The following is a 21,401-nucleotide window of genomic DNA, read 5'->3' as shown; positions in this document are numbered from 1 at the left end:
GCTTTGAGCAGAAACTGTTCAGTAATTTACTCTATGTGCCATCTCCTAAGTCACATGGTATTGTTTCCGCTCCTTGATCGGATGACTCACAAAGCGCTTTCAAGATGGCCATATGAGTGCTCCTGGTGCAGATACAACTTTGCACCTGCATTCAAGGGAGACTCTTGTAGCTGCTCCTGGACCTTGAGAGTGGCCTTTTCTCACCCCTGCAATCAGAATGGACCAGGAGGGGAGAGGAGGTCTTTAAAATTGTCCCCTTGCTGGGCCTGATCCCCAGTGCTGATGAGAGTCCTCTGCAATGGGAGTAGAGGGTTCTCAGCACGCCACAAAATAGGGTGACTTTGATACTAGTGCTGCTCCTGGGTCCTGAGACTGGCAAGGCAGAGGGAGAAGTTTTGGTACCTCACAGTGAGCAGCATACTAACTGTAAGTTAGCTTTTAGCTTCAACTTTTGCAGCCGCTTTGTCCTTGGAGCAACTCTGTGGGCCTCGTAGCACATCCCCTTCCCACAGCTGTCACCACTCGTGGTGTTATGACTCATCCAGCCTGTGTTTTGTTGGGCTTGACGTCTAGGGATGAGAGGTTAAAAATATTTGCACCGCCAAACAAGATAGCCTGTGCGTATCTTCACAAAGAGCACAGCCTGAAGGAAATCTGTTGTATTTTATTATGTATTCCCGCTACTAATTAACTGTTGTAATGCCTGGGACCCCACCCTCATTTAGCTAGGCAATGTACACACATACAACAAAGAGAGAGTCCCTGCCCCAAACAGATTACAGTCTAAGAATAAGACAACAGGGGAGAGCACCCGATAAAGAGTGAGACAATTATAAGTCATTTGCAGTGTTGCTATAGCTGTGCTGGTCCCAGGATATGAAAGACACAAGGAAGCTAAGGTAATATCTTTTATTGGAGCAACTTCCCCCAGTAGAAGGTACAAGTTTTAAACTACAGAGAGTTTTTCAGATGTGGGGAAAGAAATCAGTGTCCGGGCTAAATAGAAGTTGGGACAGATAGATGAGCATAAAGAGGTGACATGTTGTCAGAAGTCACTTGAAATGAGGTGAGCAAAAAGAGGTCTGAAGTGGGCCATTAAGGGTTAGCAGGCAGGCATGTGTTACAGCTCATTGTAATGAGCCATGGAATCAGTGTCCCTGTTCACTCCATGGTTTCTAGTGTCTAGTAGCATTATGAATTTAAGCCCCTGGCTCATCTTTTGAAGGTGTTGTGCAGGCTTCCTTTGAGGATGAGTACTGCAAGATCACATGGAGTGATCCCTTTGTGAAAAGGGTTTGCCCATGGGGGACAGAGTGGTTTTGGTTTTTTATCATTTTTCTGTGTGAATTTTCTGAGTGTAGGGATTGTCTGGTTTCACCCACAGAGTTGTTATTGGGACATTTGATGCCCTGGATGAGGTATGTCACATGTTGCGATAGCCATATGTAGGACCCCTGGATCTTGAAAGGTGTATTGTGGGAGTGTTGATCATTGTAGCAGTGAGATTTCTGCAGGTTTGAGTCTGTTGTTCTGGCAGGGTCTGGTGCTGCTTTGAGTTGGTGGATCCTGATCTGATGAGAGCCTGGTGAGGTTGGGGGGGTTGTCTGAAGGGCAGAAGAAGGGGTTCAGGAAAGCTTTCTTTCAGGATGTGGTCCCCATCAAATAGGGGTTGTAACTGTTTGATGATACCCCACATGGGTTCCAATGTGTGATGGTAGGTGACAACTAAGAGTGTGTCGTCAGTGGGTTTTTTTCCCTGTACTGAAGCATCTGGAGCATCTGGGGTATCTGGATGGTCCTTTCTATGATGCAATCTACTTCTCTGGTGGAGCGTCCTTGTTTAATGAAGGCAGTTTTAAGTGTGTTTAGATGAGTATCCCACATTTTCTCTTTGGAGCAAATTCTGTGGTATGAATGCCAGGCTGTAGATAACAGATTTTTTGGTGTGTCTGGTATGATTGCTAGGGGCAGCAATGGAGAAAATACTGTGGGGCCTGTAGGAAACTTTAACAAATGGCTTCTAATGCTCAGTGCTTACGGGGCTCTTTTTATCTGTAGATCTCAAAGCACTTTACAGAGGAGGGGATCACTATTATCCACATTTTATAAATAGGGAAACTGAAGCAGGGGCACCAGAATGGGGGGGCGGGGGGGGGCAGGGGCCAGGGTCCTCCCGCTTTTTACTGGCAATAAGGGCCAGCAATGGGGGAGGGATGGAGAGGAATGAAGGGGGGGTGGGGTCTTGGGGGGAAGAGGTGGCATGGGAGCAAGGCCTCAGGGGAAAAGGTGGCTCAGGGGCAGGACCTTGAGGGGGATGGGTGGGTGCGAGGGTGGGGGCAGGGTCCTAAGTTCCCTCTAAGCTGTGCAGCCATGCAGCAGCCTATCAAGGGCCGCGCAGGTGCTCAGGGCTGTGGCGGGGAGAGGTGAGGAGAGACGCTCTCCCCCAGCCCGGGAGCTGCTGTGGCCAGGGAGAGGTGCCTCTCCCCCGGCCCCAGCCCCAAACCTGCCGTGGCAGGGAGAGGCAAAAAGAGATGCTCTCCCCCAGCCCCGAACCTTGCATGGCGGGGAGAGGTGCCTCTCCCCGACCTCAGCCCCAGATGGACCTGTCGCGGTGGGGGGAGGTGCCCTGCTCCAGCCCCGGGCTGCTGCAGGGAGAGAGGGCTGTGGGAGTCCTCTCTCTCTGCCACAGCCCCAGGGCAGCCTGCACCCCAAATCCCTCATCCCAGGTCCCACCCCAGAGCCCGGACCCCTGGCCAGAGCCCTCACCCCCCTACACTCCAACCCTCTGCCCTCGCTCTGAGACCTCTCCCACACTTATGTGCCTGCTGGGTTGGGACTTCAGAGCAATAAAATGACACGTGCTGCTTCTTCAGGTGTGTGTTTTGCAGGCTGTTGAACTGAATGTGGATAAATCAGATACTCGTTCAAATTCACAGTCAGGCGTTTGTAGGTCATTTTTTAAGGTCAATGATAGATATGAACTAAAGACCACCACATTGTCCAACCTCAGCTAGGTTGTCCTAAAGGGCCAGGCTCTGATAACTGCTCCCATTGAGTAGCAGGGGAGGCAAGCGCCCATCACCATAGTGTCTGACCACGTCACAGTCTTTCATGTATTCATCCTTGCAGCACCCCTGGGAGGGACAGCAACATTATGCCTAGTATACCGTTGGGAACCTGAGGCTCAGAAAGCCAGATTTACAAAGCATTTAGGCACCTCACTAAGGAAGAAAGTGGGGATTTACAACTAACTCCTGTTGACTTACATAGGCACTTTTTGTAAGCCCCACTAGGTTCCTAAATACCTTAGTAAATCCAGCCCCTGCCCAAGGTCTGTGACAAAGCAAGGGACTTGAACCGGGCTCACCAAAGTCCCGGGCTATCGCCGCAATCACTGGACCATCCTTTCTCCACTATCTTCCCCTGCAAGTTGCCCCATTGTTTACAGCAGGGCTACTTGTTGAGTACCTTCTACTTGGTGTGAGTAGGGATATCAGAACATAGCTCAGAGCTGTAACAAATTCATGGATTCAAGAAATTACACCTTTCCCTAGAAGAACTGAAATTTCAGAAAACAACTCTCCCGCTGCTAAACAAGTAAGTATTGCAATTACTGGAAGGGGAATCACCTTCTAAATACTTTCCTCGATCAAATATTTTATAGAAAATTCACTCTTCCGCCAACGTATTTCAGATTCCAAACAAATGAGAACAAAGAGCCGATTCCCAGTGCTTGCAGCCATCTTGCACTTTAATTATTTCCTTTAGTTCTGCTGCTGATAAAGGTCATGTACCTAAAATGGTTAAACGGGAAGAAGGAAAAAAATGACACTTAGGACATCCTGTCCATTTTGTCCAGATGTGTCTCATGCAATACAAATTAGGGGGCGCAGAATCGAATCACTTACAAGGAATTTAATGAAATCGGCATGCGGGCCTCTGTTTTGTATCAATCGCCATTTTGCTTATGCAATGGTAAATATTATATTTGTAATGATCTTGGATGAATCAGAAAACAATATTCCAGACACTGAGATGTTTGAACTACAGGAAAAGATGCAACATATAGAAAGAAAATCCCTATTCATCAGAATGTGTTATTTTTTTCTCTTCCTCCACCCCCTGCTTTTGTTTGTCCTTTATCAAAATGATAAATTAAACTTCTAAGTTAATTAACAACTACTGAAGAACTGCTTTTTTTAAAAGTTTCTTGAGATTCAAGTGAATTTTTATTTAATATGCCTTTCTTGAATTTAACACTAGTGTTTTTCTTCTGGATATAGGCCAAAAGTTTCAGTTTTGAATGCCCAGCTTTATTCACCCAGAAACAATTTTGGTCCAGTGCTCAGGGTACTAGCTTGCAATTCAGGAGACCTGACTTCAATTCCCTGTCTTGTCACAGACTTCCTGTATGAGTCACATAGGCCATGTCTACACTACAATAGCACAGCTGTGGCACTGTATTGTAGATGCGTCCTACATTGATGGAAGGGGTTTTCCCGTGTATGTAGGTAATCCAGCTTTCTGAGAGGCAGTAGCTAGGTCAACAGAAAAATTCGTCCATCCACTTAGCTGCATCTACAGTGGGGGGTTAGGCTGATCTTTTTCTATCCTTCACTTTGAGAGAGGGGACGTTCTGATTTCCTAGTCATGATACACATAGTGGCGGTTTCTTTCTACTCCCTTAGCCTCTTTCCCAGACACCATTTTTGCATTCGGAGCAAGTAATGCTTCCCAAGTACCTAAGAACATCACCAATTTCCAAGGGGGTTCCTCTTGATTTATATTGGCATGAGTGAGAGGAGAATCAGAACTTATGTGCTTTGAGTTGGACACACATTTCAGGATAGATGGTTTTCATCTTATGTGCCAGGTCAGCTATTCTTCTGGCTGCTGCTCCCCACTGCCCCTTCTCCGAGCCTGAATTCCCCTCATTCTGCCCTGTACAGAGGTGGTCGCTGCTGAGGGGACCAGATCTCTTTGTTAGCTGGGCTGCATGGGAGAAAGGCCGATCCTCTGATATTACAGCTTGCCATGATGGGTGAGACTCCAACACCCGGGATCCTCGAGAGGATGGTGCCATTAGCACTCACACTGGCCAAAGTGCCCCTGGCCCCACGAGGAGGAGAGATCTGCTAACGTGGGCATGGAGAAGACCAGCTCGGTCACAGAGAAGGACTTCTAGATATTGACATTGGGACTGATCCTTTCCTGTTGGCTCCGTTTTTTATGCTGAGTGCTGTAGCCTCTCTTATCTCCTGTGACAGCATGGTCAGGAGAAGGAAGAGAGAATGGGGGAAGAGAAAGAACTTCAGAATAATAGAGCCAGCAGGTATCCAGGCTTAGAAACCAGGGCTCAGGGTGAAGCAAGGATAACAAATGAAACCCTATTGCTATGGAGGGGGAATGTCTGTCCTGCTGGGAGACATTCTAGGCCGAATCCTGGGAACTCGGGGAAAAGGGGAACATTAATAGAGATGCTTCCATGTATATATAACAATAACCCAGACTGCTGCTTCTCCCCAGCCAGAGCTGCCCTGGCCTAATGAGACTCAGAGATCTCCCTAATGCTCTGTCAGAAGGATGCACGGGACCACAAGGCCTAGTTCCCGGGCCCTGGCACCGTGCGTATTCCACTTCAAAGCCCTTTCTCAGGCTCAGTCTCTCCCGGAAAGCTGTGAACGGACGGAGATTGGCTAAAAGAGGCGGGACGGTGAGACCTGGGGTTCAGGAAAATGATTTCCTCTGGCAAGGAGCAGACATGCCGTGAGGAGCCGCTTTAAGCTTCTGCCAGGAGAGGTTAAAAAATAATCCAAGGAGCTTGTTCGCGGCTCCCTCTCTGATTTTCAAACCGATGCCTTCCCCCCCCACCTTCCCTCCTTCCCCCTGCTGCTCACTCTTCACACATTGAAACCTATTTTGGGCCCGCTGATGAATCCCAGATGCCTGAGGGAAGCAACAGAAGCGATGTACGTTCCATTCGCTGCTTTCTTGGCAGCCCCCCGGATCCTCCGGGAGCCAGTGGAGGGGTGGGGGGAGAGGACAATGAGGTGGCACTACGAAGAGCAGGCTCTCGTTTGTAATTGCTCACGGGCTGGCGGGTACAGAGGATGAACCCACCTGGCCCTGGAGGCAGTGTGTGCATTGGCATGGGGCCGTGCAGTGCCTCCGAGGGGTTGCACCAACCTGGAAGAGGGAGGAGGCAGATGGCGGGAGGGAGGTGTTTGTCTGGAACTGCGGACAAAGAAGACATCGGGGGACAGCCCTGGGAGCTGAGTCTACCAGCTCCCGAGCAGCCTACGCTGGCTCCCAGCCAGTCTAATGTACACACATAAGGACGCAGAGAGAGCCCAGCTGCTCAAACCTTGGGCTGTTCAGAGTGGAGAGGATGGGCTGAATCCTGATCTCGCCCCCCCCCCCCCCCGTGTAAATCTGGAGCAATTTCACTGAAATCAATGGAGTTACAGACTGATGGAGGTGCCCCGCTGCAAGTGACAGCAGAATCTCACCTCTCATGCAGGGATTAAGTAACTCAGCAGAGATTTTTAGGATGTAGGTTCCTGCACACACACACACACACACACACACACACTCACTCCTCCGGCCCCAGGCTTCTGCCTCTGTTACCAAGCGGTGTATGGGTTCACTAGCCTATCGTAACAGAGCCTTCGCCCCTCCTCAGCTTGGAGTGGGACCCCCTGTGCACACAGCAAGTGGACTCAGAGCTTAGCAAAAACTTCCCTTTCACTCACAGCATTTCAGATCCATGCCCCGGGGGTTCTGCCCCAGGCAAAAGGATACCTGTTCCCAGCACAGAGCAAAGCTGCCCTTTCTATGCAGGGCTGGGGCAGCCTCAGCAAATTTGGGGAGTGTGTGTGAGACTCTTAAACAACCACAGCAAAGACACATGGACTCCCCCCTCCCCAGCTCTTTTCCTACTGGGGAATGGAGAGGGAGTCAAGGTTTTAGCTCCAGGTGGCCAATTCAACCACAATTCCTTTTATTTCAGTTGTGATTAATTTGTCCCGTGGCTTTAATCCCATCAGATTTGAGGGTCTCCTGTACCCCTTTCCTCGGGTCCAGGAAAGAGGGTTGGCCCCAGAACCACTCCACTCTCCAACAGGGGATGAAAAAGACATCCCTGTAGGGTGCAACTGTAACCCACACACCTTCTGGGTGTGGTGTTCTGTCCCATCTAGTGGCACCAAATCCACTTAGAGAGAGTTAAATGAGTCTGCTCTTCAGCCTTAGATGGTAGAGGCTCATGCACTAAGCTCCAGAGGCCCCATGTTTGATCCCGCCCACCGACGACCAGGGTCTGTCGGCATTAAACAATAACCTGGGATCGGTACATTGGAGACCCAGAAGCCCTAGGGCTCAGCACCGCCCCCCCGCAGGAACATTGGGAGCACTGATTTAATTTCTCATTGTGAAGCCCAGCTGGATTCTCTGGGCCAAGTGCTGCCCTTGATTCCCCCTGTGAAAACTCAGGGGAATCATGGGGGTGGCCAAGGGCAGAATTATTCAATTTGTGTGGACGTGCAGGGGCAGAGTGCAGCTGTTTCATTCATGAAAGCCATTGGAAAGCTGCTGCCACTGAATGGGCTCTGGAGGAAGGAAAACCTGTCTGCTGGGGGCTTTGCACAGACGGGAGACGGGCTTTGCAAATATCAGATTGCAAGCTGTGTGGGGCAGGAAAAATCTTTCACGTTGTGTGCATCGAGTGCCCTGCACAAGGGGGCCATTAGCCACAGCAGTAATAATGACTATGACAAATTCAGCCCCCCAGCACCTCTGCTAGGCGGATGAGTATTTACTGACAGGCCCCTGTTATAGCTGGGAAAGCTCCCAGAACATGGGTGGCAGATGGGCCACGCACCCCTGCCCCCGCTGAATTACTGGGAGATGCAGATGCTCAGGACTAACGAAACCTCACGCCATTGCAAGCCAGGAGGTCACACAGAGAGTATGTGGCACAACTGGGAATAGATCCGAGCTCTCTTGCCTCACTGGGCTTTGCTCTAGCCCCATGGTCAGGGGCTCTCAACCTTTCCAGACTACCATACCCCCTTCAGGAGTCTTATTTGTCTTGTGTACCCCCAAGTTTTACCTCACTTAAAAATGACTTGCTTATAAAATCAGACATAAATATACAAAAGTGTCACAGCTCACTATTACTGACAAATTGCTGACTTTCTCATTTTTACCATGTAATTATAAAATAAATCAATGGGAATATAAATATTGTACTTACATTTCAGTGCATAGTATATAGAGCAGTATAAACAAGGCATTGTCTGTATGGAAGTTTAGTTTTTACTGACTTTGCTAGTGCTTTTTATGTAGCCTGTTGTAAAACTAGGCAAATATCTAGAGGAGCTGGTGTGCCCCCTGGAAGACCTCTGCATACCCCCAGGGGTATGTGTACCCCCCGTTGAGAACCACTGCCCTAGGCCATTTCACCGCTCACTGAAATTCACGTGGCTTCTCTTTCTTTCCCTCTCCTTCTCTCGCAACTGCACTGTGCAGGTTTTTTGTCAAATTCCCATCTGCCAAGCAGTACTTCAGTCAGTTCAAGCACATGGAGGACCCCCTGGAGATGGAGAGGACCCCGCAGCTGCGCAAGCATGCCCGGCGGGTCATGGGCGCTGTTAACACCGTAGTGGAGAACATCAACGACTCCGAAAAGGTCTCGTCTGTTCTGGCCCTGGTAGGCAAGGCCCACGCCCTCAAGCACAAAGTGGAGCCTGTCTACTTCAAGGTAAAGGACTGGAGCGAAAGTCTCGGACACTAGATGGAAAGGGAAGGAGGGCATAAGGCCCACACTGATAAACGGGTGCTGGCAAGAGATGGTGGGGATGCACTGGTTTATTCTAGCCTCCAGGATGCTGGCCAGTCCTATGGATTTTTATATCAGGAGTAGTCAGCTTCCCGGGTATCCTGAAGGGGGTGGTATACCAGATAGGGTCTGCTGGCACTGGGAAGAGAGGCTGGAGTCGGTGCTACAAGTCAGCAAGTTCCCTCCCTGCTCACCTCCTCTCCTTACTCACTCAGCTGGGAGTTTTCTTTCGCTCCCGTTAGTAGCCAAGGGGCAGGTGGCACTGACAGGCAGCGAGAGAGCGAGGGAAGGGGTGAGGACTTCACAGGCTGCACCCCAGAAGCATCTCCATGCCCAAGAAACTCTATTGTAAGGCAGGTGCTTGCCAACAGTAGGGGCCTATTTTGGTGCTTCTGGAGGTGGGGGAGTGCAGGGGAGGGCTGTTACAGTGCCAGGGGGTGTGTCAAGTGAGTGGAAGGGGCTATGGGGCTGCATGCCAATGAGATGAAGAAGAGGGGAAAAGAGTTGGGATCCTCATTTGAGGGTTATCTCCTTTGCTGGGAATTGACCTGCCTTCAGATGGAAATGGCCAAAGGGTTAGCAGACAGAACAATCAGCTGGCTAGTGTAAGTGCAGCCTCCGAGCACCTCCGCATCCTCCGCTGAAATGCAGCTCGCAGGAAACGGCCATGCTCCTGCCAAGATGGGGGGAGAATTGCTTTCCAGCTTCCTCCAGGCACCATCCCCCCGCCCCGTGCCACACGGTGCCAATACCCAGTTCTGCTCTCACAGGCAGCACGGGTCCGCGGGATGGTTTTTAAGATGAACCTCAGGGGAAAAACCCCCGCCTCTGAGCCCATGAGGTCGGATTGAAAAGGGCTGTGGCCTACAGCCGTGGGAGCCTCGCCGCCATGGGCCACCTCCCCCAGCCATGGGCATCAGAACCCATCAGTGGAAGAGACGTTGGGTTTTCATTGTGAAACTGGGAGGGGTGGATTGTGGAAGAGAGAAAGCAGACAAGGGGCTAGCTCTGGACCAGGTCACCTACAGCTGTTTTATTTGCCATGGCAGTGGGGTACCGAGCTGCCCCAGCCCATGGAAGCCTGCCTTTCCCCCACAAGGAAGACGCAGGGAACTCCTTCTCCCACAGCTTCTGATGGAGGTAAAGGATTTCCTCCCACTACCAATTGCTAGCGCTCCAGTGGGGGAATGGGATAAAGACCCTGGGAAGTAGGGGAAAGCCGCTCTGCCCCTGCACGGCCAAGCGTGTCAGAAAGCAGCATTGCAGAGCAAAGATGAGGCGACTCAGGGCAGGCAACTCCTACTGTGTCCGTGGGCAGCCGGCCAACGTTCTCCTCTGCCGCACCTGGAGAAGCAGAAAGGAGAGGAAGTTGCCGAGCGCCTAGAGAGTGCACCTGTCCAGAGCTCCGCAGCTGTGCCGTTAGAGCAGAGGTGTGGGAGACAGGACACCGGGGTTCTGTCCCTGGCTGACTTGTGGCGTGACCTCAGGCAAGACACTTAGGCCAAACTTCTCAAAAGTGGCCTCTCCTTCTGGGCACCTGTGGGCGGGCAGCGCGAGATGCCTGGGGCTGATTTTCAGTAGCGCTGACTCAGGAAGGCAGTGGGAGCTGTGGGCGGTTAACACCTCTGAAAAGCAGACACTATAGGACAGATTTCAAAGTGCCTAGTACCCAGCAACTCCCACCGTGACGCTTGTGACCTGATTTTCCAACCAGCTCCATACCTGCCGTGCAGAGCTCTTTGGAAAGATCTGCCCTGGTCTCTAGTTGGGAACCCAAAAAGTGGGGCCCCTAAAATGAGCGAGCTCAAGACAATGTAGCTCACAACCTGCCTGGGGTTCAGTTTCCCCTCGGCACAGTGGGGCTAATAACACGGCTTTACATCTCCTGGAGCCTAATGAGCGTCTGTCAATCTCTCAGAGCAATGGCTGGGGGTAATGCAAAGCAGAGTAAAGTATCCCCATGGACCTGCTCAGCAAGATGGCAGAAGCCCCCTGAACTCATTCGCAGGGTTGCTTTGGAAAAGGGGCTGCCCCAGTGGCCCCTGACCACCTCCCCTTGTTTCCCGGAGAATCTAAGAAACCTTTCCTGTCTCCCTCTCCCCCAGTTCTTCACCGGTGTCATGCTGGAGGTCATCGCTGAAGAATATGCCAACGACTTCACCCCAGAGGTGCAGAGAGCCTGGACCAAGATGAAGAGCCTCATCTACACCCACGTGACTGCCGCGTACAAGGAGGTGGGCTGGGTGCAGTATCCAAACTCCACCATGTGAGCGGACAGAGGGGCAGGGAGGGGCGGGGAGGGACGTGCATCAAGACTTCACTTTGGTCTCCCCTCAAGAGCCTCACGAGCTGAGCAGCCTGGTAGGGTTAGCTCTATAATGGCAGAGGACAAATTTGATCTCCCTGTGGCAAAAAAAGTGGGTTGGGAGTGGCAGAGGGTGGGAATGGGGAATCATTTCACTCGGTGGCCCAGTCTTGTTCCAGAGGCCAGTAAATTATTGACCTCCCCAAACCCAGAGCCTGGCTTTGATTTGATCCCTGAGAAGTGCATTGGCTCAAATTCTGCGGTGAGCCAGAGACACACTGCCCGAATTTACTGAAGAATTAAAAGCCCATCCTAACCCACTACAGTCTGCAGTGCCCCCCGCCATCCTGGGCTCCATACCCATGGGGTTTGTGATTTATCAGGGTCATGTCCTGCTCTCCTGTCTGGTTTGCAAAGGCAACACGTAACTGTTGCATTTTTAAAAGAAAAAGAACCCAGCTGGATTGACTCCAGCCCGGAATTCGTGTGGGATGCAGAGAACCTCCCACTAAACTATAAATCTCTGGTACAGGAGCAGCCCACTCCCTCGCCCATCCTCACCCCATCCCTAGGCAGCAGAATTTCATTGGCACAGAAACGCTTCTCCACGGCTGTCTGTTGCCCGTAGTCCTGGGGGCTCAGCCCACCTGCAAGGTGTGCTGCTGCATTTTCAGAAGCAGTTCCGGCACCACAGAGCATGTCATGGGATGCCATTTATAGGGCTTGTAGCACAGCCTTGTGGGTAGAGAGTATGCCTCCCGAGGCAAGGGGGAGGGGAGGAAATTAGCACAGGATCGGGGCCCTGCTCTCAGAGAAGTGGCAGCAGCAAGAGAATGGGCAGTAGGCAGCGGATTGCTGCTGGCCAGGGAAACGCAGGCTCCGGGGAAAAGGGGAGGCACTGCGGAACCAGGCTGTCTCCCTTCAACTCCCTCAGTCATCCCATAGGAGGTGTGGGAAGCTGGGACAGGCCCCTGAATTGACTTAGCCAGTAGGTTCTACTCACAGTGGCCATGACCCAGGGAGCTCGCAACTGGCATGTGTGCGTCTGCAGGAAGAATGGGGGGTTTAGTGCACCTAAGCCCCGGCTACTCTTAGCACCCTCTGGTTGGGGGAAGGGGAATTATGCAATGAGCAGGAAAGGGGTGAAAAGATGAACTGAACATATTAAGGGTCAAATCCTGAGTGTGATGAAAAGTCTCTACTCACTGGAAAAAAAGCTTTGCTCCTTGAAGCATACATTTGCCCTCAGAGTGAAACTGGGTTCCTCCATATAAAGTGCCTGATAAAAATCACTGCATGAAAGACACTGATTCCGTCCTCGTCAGTATCATGAGCACCTGATAAATCCCCACATTAATTTATAACAAATGACTCTCCAGCATCCCCCTCTGGGAGAGATACATAGTTTAGCACAGCAGTTCTCAAACTTTAGCAACCTGAGGACCCCCCATTTTGATTTAAACATTTTCATGGACCCCCAAGCTTCCCGCTCAGACCCAGGCTCTGCCCCTACTCCACCCCTACCTCCAAGGCCCCCCCCACCTCTTCCCACCCCAACTCTGCCCCTCCTCTTCCCCGCTTCTTTCCACCCCCTCCCCCATGTGTACCCCGTCCCCGCTCCTCCCCCTCCCTCTGAGCACCTCCTGCACGCCACTGAACAGCTGTTCTGCAGCGTGCAGGAGGCACTGGGAGGGAGGGGGAGGCATTGATCAGCGGGGCTGGCAGCCCTGGACATGACTCACAGACCCCCAGGGGTCCAGTGACCCCAGTTTGAGAAACCCTGGTCTAGCAGCAGGAACTCCTTCTGCAGCCTTGGACAAGTCCCTTACCTTCTCTGTCTCAGTTTCCCCACATGTCAAAAGGGATAGTAATACCCCCCATCCCAATGCACAGGGGTGTTGGAGGGATTAATCAGTGCATGTCTGTAAAGCAGTCTGGTGATGAAAAGCCAATCTGCTCAAATAACTCTCAGAGAAGCTTGGCATGTTTTTCATCCAATAATTATTTCCAAGTAGATGTCTCCCGGATACATCCAGCTCGAGTGGTAAGTGCTACTACTCAAAGCAAGGGGCAGGGCTCTTTTCCTCGGAGGCTCCCATCTGCAGCAGACTACCCACAAACCTCAGATGTAGTCTGCACCTGGGGAGAGACCTGTTCTTATTCTGCTCGGCATGAGTGTCTCCAGTTATATTCCTCCCAGACATTCTCTAAGGAGCCGACAATGGTCAGTTCCTTGGGAGTGAGGCTGGGACTCTCCCGTTATCAGACACATAAGAGGACCAAAAGCGTGGGGCTGGGCTGAGTGTGCTCCTTGTACCATGGGTGCCAGTCCTACCCCCTCCGCAGTAGCTCCCTCTTTCCAGCCGGTCCTAAGAAAGTGGCTGTTCTCACTAGGGCAACTCTGTTATACGATCTGTGCTGGCAGCGAGCCCAGGAGCTTTCCCCATGGGCTAAATCGATAGTTACACCAGGGATGGATTTGGCCCCATGCAGCCTCTATACCAGGGGGCTGCACTGAGCAGGTCTGGAGCCAAATGACAGTTTTAAGTAGTAACTGAAGTGATGTCACTTCCCCAAAACTGCACCCAGTTTGTGGATTAACTTTTCTTCCACCTCCCCTCATTTTGTCACTCCTCCAGTTCCTCCATTTGCCCCCCCCCCCCCGCCCCGGCGTCTTTCTCCCTTTCCTCTCCCTGTATGACTTACAGGATAAGTAATGTAGTTGGGCCAATAAGAGATATTACTTCACCCACCTTGTCTCTCTAACATCCTGGGACTCACATGGCTACAACACTGCATACAGAGTACCACAGAGTCTGCTACCACATGGGACTTCCCTTGAAAATGCCCTACCGGTTATGTGGTGCTCACCCAGCACAGTACATTGTTCTGCCTTTGTAAATAGCCTGCTGCTACATCATACTTCTATCGTAACTACCTGCCCTTGGATGGTACTTACTCCACACACGTTCTGCCTTGTTTGTCCCAGGCAGACCAGCTAGTAGACAAGCGAGTCAGAGAGCAAGAGTCCTATTGAGATTGGAAGCTCTTTGGGGCAGGGACTGTCTTCTCCTGGACTGAGTACTGTTGATGCGTAATTCACAATACTGAGTAATAAAGAGCTGCTGGTGCATGTTATAGGCCATGAAACTCAATGATGAAGTTTGACCAAACAGGCATTTATCGTTCTCTCACCATTTTCCACCAATGAAGAAGAGAGTAATTCTGCTGTGAGTTAAATCCTTCCCCTTGTGCATTGGCGGTGGCCGGGTCCCTTTCTGTGAGCGTGGCTGGTAGAGCACAAGTCTCTTCGCCTCTCACAGGGAGGAGCAGGGTGGAAAGGAGCAGAATGTTTTGTACGTGGGCCCTTGTTTATTGCGTTTCTCTGTAACCTTCCCCACAGGTTTGGAATTCTTTGGGAGACGGAGGGCTGGGGCAGGGGGGTCATGTATGGAGGAAGCTGGGGGCCACACTTCCCTGTCACGCACAGTTCTCTAAGCTGCTCATCTGGACTTGGGTCCTTCAAAGTTCTGAGCCCTCTAGCCCCAATCTGGCAGAGCACTTGAGCACCTGATTCACTTTAAGCACGAGTGGGCCTGATCCGGATGTCAGCGGGTCTGGAGTGCTCAGCATCTTGCAGGATTGAGCCCTTGGTGCCTCTCTTCTTTCTCAGCATCCCGCAGCTATGAAATGGCAAATTCCAATAAGATTTCTAGTGAATCTAACCTCAGCTGAGCTGATCAGACACTAAACCCTTCTTAGGCTCTGGGGCAGGGCCCAGCCCTCCGTTCCTGTCTTCTTGTACCAATGGCTGTAACACCTCCGGTTTACAGACACCATCATGTCATTGTGTTACCCACAACCACCACCCTTCACCGTCTGTGCAGCAGCTCTGCTAGCAGACACATCCAAACCCCATCCTCTTCTGCCAGAAGGAAGCGATCTCTCCGCGCAGACCTCTCCCTTTACCCTGGGCCTACCCACCTTTCCCATTCTCTCTCATTCCCCCTTTGCCCTTCCTCCCCATGTGCCTTTCTACTCTTCCGGCTAATGGGTTAACTAGCTCTTTAGCACCCCGCAGCTCAGACTGATCTAGTAACTAGCCCCAGCTTCCCTGAACCAGGCCCTTCTCCGGGGAAACTAATTGAGCGTACAGTGACCAGAGTTTTGGTTCAGCTGCTGGCTCTCAGCACTGTCAGACCCGTCTGATCCCAGTGCCATAAAGTTCTCGGTACTATGGCTTGGATTTAGTCACGGGCTATGCCGAGATTTCATAAAAGCCTATAGAGATGTCCTGGGATTGACACATCAGACCCATGGCTCCACTTGCTGAATGTTCCCCCCTGGCATTTTGAGCCAGTGTTTTCATTATGTGCAGTTTCTGAAGAGTCCAAGTGAAAATTGTGGGGATCAGAAAGAGGGTCTCTGCAGATTTTTGGCGTTATCCCCAACCCCAAGTTCATCTCCTTTCCTTGTCTAAAGAAGAGAGGGAATTTCTTATGCATGGGGAGAATGGTAGCAAAAAATTCCGATCCCAGATTTTGATCAGAATTGCCAAAAAAAAAAAAAACATTCTCTTATCACCCACAGATAGGTCTCTTTCAGCCTTCTCTCTCCCTCGCGAAGAACCTGCACTGTCTCCTTGAGCCAACCTGAGACTAACCCAGGGTCCTTTAAAACATATATAAATGTAGTGCTGGTGGAAGGTACTGGACAGATAGTCCTGGAGACTGAAGTCCTCTGCTGTATTTATCTATTGCAAAAGGACAGCACAGGGAGCAGCAATGCAAACTTCCCTGCACCATGCTACCAGAGCACTGCCTTGACCTTGACTTGGAGGGACCGTCTTGAGCAGAGAGGCCAGTTCAGTCTCCATCCGAGTCTCTCTGCTGAGAGCATCAATTCAAGAGTTTAAGGCCAGAAGAGAGCATCAGATCATCTAGTCTGACCTCCAGTATATCACAGGCCACTACATTTCCCCCAGTTACACCTGCACTGAACCCAATAACTTGTGTTTGGCTAAAGCATCTCTTCCAGAAAGGCAGCCAGTGTTAATCTGAAGACATCAAGAGCTGGCAAATCCCCCAGTCCTCTTGGGAGCAAAGATGGCTCAGGGTATTCTAGGGCATGGAGCCCTTTACCTCAAAGTCAACGGTTGAAATCCCCACCAGCTTGGTGGAGACAGAGAGAATTTTTTAAAGGCACAAAGGGCATTTCAGCGCCCAATCCTCATTAAAAGTCAGCGGGAACCAGACACCGATTTCCTATTGTGAACTTTGAAAATCTCCCCCAGAATTATTATCCTCTGATTGTTAGACAATGGCCTCTGTGGAATAGCTCAGTCTCAGCCCAGACTCTAGCAGACCGGTGTCCATGATGTCACAGTACCCACCACTGGTCTATCTTACCCCCAGCTGGCAGAAGAGAAACTCAGGAACAGAGGTCTGAGCCTGCTTAGGCTCTGTGCTGCTCTCCAAGCCGCGCATGGGGAGAGAGAACAGCTTTTTAGCTTCAGACATGACATGACTTAAGGGTAGCAAGAGGCCAATTTTTATATATATATAAAAAAATCCAAGCGGGTTGAAGAGAATTAAGCCGAATGAGGGAGTTTGTTCCAAGACCGAATGGAAGGCAAGCCTGTGATAAATACATTAACTCTCCCAGGGAATGATTTCTCCCCAGGTGGCAAGCAGCCAGACATTCCTGACTTCACTCACTAGCAGCCAGATTGATTTATTCTTTGAAATAGCTCAAAGGGTTTTTTTCTTCAGTTCATGAAATGCTCTGGCCTCTCTGTATTGGCTGCCCTAGGGCCAGGTTAGGGCATGTCTATACGTACAGCACTGCAGCTGGACCAAAACAGCTTTGCTGCTGCCTGGTGAGGACACTCTGTGCCGATGGGAGAGCACTTTCTCGTCGGCGCTAAAAAGAAACAACCCACATCTGCGAGCGGCATAAGCTATGTCAGCGGGAGCAGCTCTCCCACCAACATAGCACGGGGCACACGAAAGCTTGGGTCGGTGTCGCTCAGGGGGGTGGAAGATTCACGCCGCTGAGTGACACAAGTTTTGCTGACATCGGTGTAGTGTAGATACAGCCTTAGTAAGAAGCCCAAAAAGCAACACGCGCACATTGCAGTCTTCCCAACCAAACACAGTGTCGGCAGCCTCTGCATTTGCACGACTCAGGAGACTTGAGAGTAAGAGGGACAGGGCTGCGAATGAGTCCCTCCACAGGGTTTTCATTAGGCACCTTCATGAGCACCCCTGCCTTTCCTGGCACTAATGGGGGTAAAGATATTAAATAGGATTCTCTACCTTGTTCACTAGCCAGGTGTGGGGTGCAGAAAGATCCCCATTCAAGGTCACCCCACTCTGATCCTACCAGATAGGAAATGGATCCTGCCAGGGATGTGTGCCAAGCCCACTGAATTCTATTAAACAGAGCTGGTTGCTTTCTCCTCCCATCCTTTTCCCCTACAATCACCTTTCTCCCTCTCTGCTGCCTAAGACACTGAGAACCCCACAAGACTTCTAGGATCGCCCAGGAAAGGAATGTGAGCTGACACAATGTCCAGATGCGGAGAGAGCAGCCCCTGGGCCAAAGCCCAGTTAAAACAAGATAGAAATGGAAACATTATGAACAAATTTCTTCCCCCCCCCCCCCTCTTTTTTGAGCCCTGGATTTTAGCCAGGGTTTGGGCTTATATAGATCATAGATCATTGCAGACTCTGGTGTAAACTAGCATTTGTGAAACATTATAAATCACCTGGCCTCTTTACACAGCCATTACTGTAGCACCCAATCATCCCCACTCTCCTGGATTAGCTTCATTCTGCCACATATGGCTCTGCTCACTGGCTGCAGCACTAATAGGGAACACCCAGCACAGGGGCCTTCAGACCTTTCAGGAAAGGTAGAGATTTGACAACCAGGAACACAGAATACAAATTTGTCCAGGAAAGGAACAAAGGATACTTTAAAAATCAAATAGCTAGAAGTAGGTCCACACCAGGCCACCAAATCTGATCCATCCCAGAGCACTGGAGAAGTTAGAGCCAGATCTCAAACTCAAAAGTGGACCATGTCAGGTCATTGGGGCGGAACCCCCAGGTGTGGGATGCTCTGGATTCATATCCCCTTCTAGAGCTGACCTTTGTGAATCAAACCCAGGCCTAGAATGACAATAGCCCCATGAGTCGTTTTGCTTGGTGCCTCTCTCATGGACAGTGCAGAGCTGCAACCACCCTGCTTTGCAGCTCTTTCCTCCAGAGCACAAAGGCAGAACGGATACGTTAAGAGATACCCTTCCAGACAGTGTGTGTCTAACCATTAATGGCCCTAGCAAAGGGTATTTCCTGGGGATAAATGACCAGTTGGATAGAAATAACCATCTGACCTGCCTACCTGTCTTTCCAGGTACTTGTCTGATCTCTGTCACTAGAGTATCTGAACCCCACATGGTCATAAATCCCCAGTGTGGAGGCTGTTATAAGATTAAAGGGTTTAAAAAAAACCCACAGGAACATGGATTTATAATTAGGGACAATGCAGGGTCACTTGGAACGTAATGGGCTTGATTTAGAGAATTAATACCCTGTATGTGCACAAACATCTCAACAGCTAAAATCTGAATGTCTATTCAGCTGCTAGCCATTTGTATGAACTTCAGGGACGTGTTCCACCTGTCAGCTAAGTTTGCAGCTGGGTCATTTCATAGCTAGGACCATATTAATTACAAATGGGGAAAGAAAGCTGTTAATTCATTGAGTTTATTCCTGTGCAAGGGCAAGGATAGGTATCTAACAGGTGATTTCAGATGTCGTCTACCTAGCCCCCAGGAGTGTAGTGTGGGTTAATGCATTAATTTTTGCAAAGCCCTTTGCAATCCTTGCCTGGAAGGTATTCTAGAAGCAGAAACCGCAATCAATTAGCTCATGTTATCTAAGTGCTATGCAGACAGTGGACCAGATCCTCAGGTGATGTAAATCAGCATAGCTTCACATACTTCTACGGAGCAATGCTGATTTACAGCTGGCCCATTATGTGCTAGGTGTTGTTACAGTCTATGAGTAAGGTGAGTTAGTAAATATGTGTTTTCAATCATTGTCTCCTTGAGGGAATTACCCACCCCCATCAGACCTTTTCTCTCCATAAGACGTAATGGACCAAATTCCCCCTTGGTGTAATTGGGTGCAACTCCACTGACTTAAATCCAGTCACGGTCACTTACTCCAAGGCTAGATTTGGAGCTAGGACTTTGGTCCTGACACAACAGCCACTGAAATCAACCGAAAGACAGGTCAGTGGGCGTGAGCTTGGCTATGAAAGGCCCGGAGGATTGTGACTGTGGAGGTATGGAATTCATTGCAAAAGTCTGGCATGGGAGGTGCACAAAAGCCACAAGGTTCAAGCGCACAATCAGTCTGGGGGCCTCGGTTTCTTGATGGCCAACGGGAGACACCCAGGGCTGATTTTCAAAGGCGCTGAGCACCCACAACTCCAGCTGAAGTCAAGTTAGGTCTTCGTGTGGTTCAGGCTGTCCCCCACCAGGAAACTGTGACACCCAGAATTAGTGGACACTCAAAAATGTTGGTATTTTGTGTCCTGAGCAGATTGTCTGTAGCGTCTGGAACTCAGCGCAGCAATCACATTAGAAAGACACATCACAACTTGGCGTATTTTTTTTAAGATACATTTTTCTTAATACCATCCAGCTGTGCACAGCTGCTGTCCCTGGAGGATCCACCCAATAAGCCAAATCGCAGGCCACTCAAATACATGCAAACAAAAACGTTTATTTTTACCAGCGCTGTAGGAAGTAGAATGAATGGGGCCGTGCCAGAGAATAGACACAGATAAAGTCAACACCCCCTCTCCACCCCCAAAACAGAACAGGGCTTGCTTAGATCAGGAAAATCTCAGCAGAGAAGAGACAAAACCAAGTTGAACATTGGAAGGGAAATAATTCCTGAGCAAGACAGGAATGAGAAAGGCTGTGAGGGAGAGCAGAAGGGAAGAACTGGTCTTGGCTCTGAACGTGGTTTTCTCTTGCATGCACAAACATACGCGCACACACACAGCTGCTGCATGTTCCCGACAGCTCTGTTTCGTATCCCAAATGGTCTCCTTTCACCACCATCCAAAATTCTGAAATGGAGATTCTTGGAAACTGGACTTCATTTATCTCCAGCTCCATCTTCCCCTGCCCAGTGGATGTGCAGTACATTGCTTCTTGGCTTGTCTGCAAGCCGCCTGTTACGAAGGCATGTTCCAAAGCAAATGCAGGCTGAATATACTTCGGTTTGAATTAATGATGAAGTTGCCTAAGCCCACATAAGTAGGGGTAGCAGAATCTGGGCCTATGGCAAAGAGTATCTCACTCAGACTAGTCTATAGAAATCTGGGAGGCTACTTGCTCAATAAGGTATTATTCATTGTAAGGGTAGCCAATTCAGGATCTTACGGCCTGCTCCAAACCCCACAGATGTCAACAGAGAGGATCCCATTGAACTTGGGATCAGGTCTCCTTTGCATTCCTCTGCTATCCCCCATCTGAGTCTTCCTGTCCCTTCACAACATGGCCATGTCTACCAGACCCAGGACACTACCTGTTCTTCTGGTTTACCGGGTCCATGGAGTCCTTCCCCTCCCATCAAAGTCTCACCGCTACCCTCTCTGCTCCAATAACTTCAGTTCACTAAATGCTCTTTAGTTCAACTTTAAAAGCATTGATTGACATGCCAAGCTGTACCAGCGTTGCTGTGACAAGGGGAGCAGCTGCCTGGAAAGGATCCCTGCCTGTCACATAGCTGAGCATACAAGGAAGAAGCTGACTCCCAGAGGGGAAGGGTGTGTGCGCTTTTCCCATGGCTGCGGGAGGTAGGGAACCTTTAACCCTTTCCAGGCGACTGCCTCACTTTCTCAGAGGCCAAGGGTAAAAGTGAGAAAACACAGGGTATCAAGCACATGCCCAGCACATCGTTCACACTAGGTTTTGGGTTATATATCTATCCATTTCTGGTTCAATGGCAGGCTGCTCCATAGTGCAATACCACCTCAGCTGTCCATCTCAGCGATACAGTTTTCTGCCCCACTTTTCAGTGGAAAGGCTTTGATAATCCTTTGAAGAACAGTTTCCCTCCTCTCCCTTCCTACACAGACAGACTAGAAAGGGCTTGTTTAGCCTCATCTCTCCTCTCACGTGGGTTGCACAGCTGTTACTCTCTGTGCTTGCACTTCAGCCTTGGGCCTTCC

General features: G+C 50.3%; 1 protein-coding gene across 4 annotated transcripts in view; it reads left to right on the top strand.

The window, feature by feature from the left end:
• The window catches only part of CYGB (cytoglobin), a 50,091-nt gene that overhangs the window by 13,479 nt on the left and 15,211 nt on the right, over positions 1-21,401 (top strand). For 2 of the 4 annotated variants that reach the window (XM_048818228.2, XM_048818227.1), the window contains exons 2-3: positions 8,530-8,761; positions 10,945-11,073. In XM_048818228.2, the coding sequence (XP_048674185.1) occupies positions 8,530-8,761; positions 10,945-11,073 (361 nt within the window). Of the gene's footprint in view, positions 1-8,529; positions 8,762-10,944; positions 11,106-21,401 lie in introns of all 4 variants that reach the window. The other 2 variants (XM_075119310.1, XM_048818229.1) reach the window with 1 other exon arrangement.

Source organism: Caretta caretta, chromosome 14 (genome assembly GCF_965140235.1).
Source record: "Caretta caretta isolate rCarCar2 chromosome 14, rCarCar1.hap1, whole genome shotgun sequence".
Lineage (NCBI taxonomy): Eukaryota > Metazoa > Chordata > Testudines > Cheloniidae > Caretta > Caretta caretta.
The sequence above is the reverse complement of the archived record's forward strand: the minus strand, read 5'-3'. Positions and strand labels throughout refer to the sequence as shown.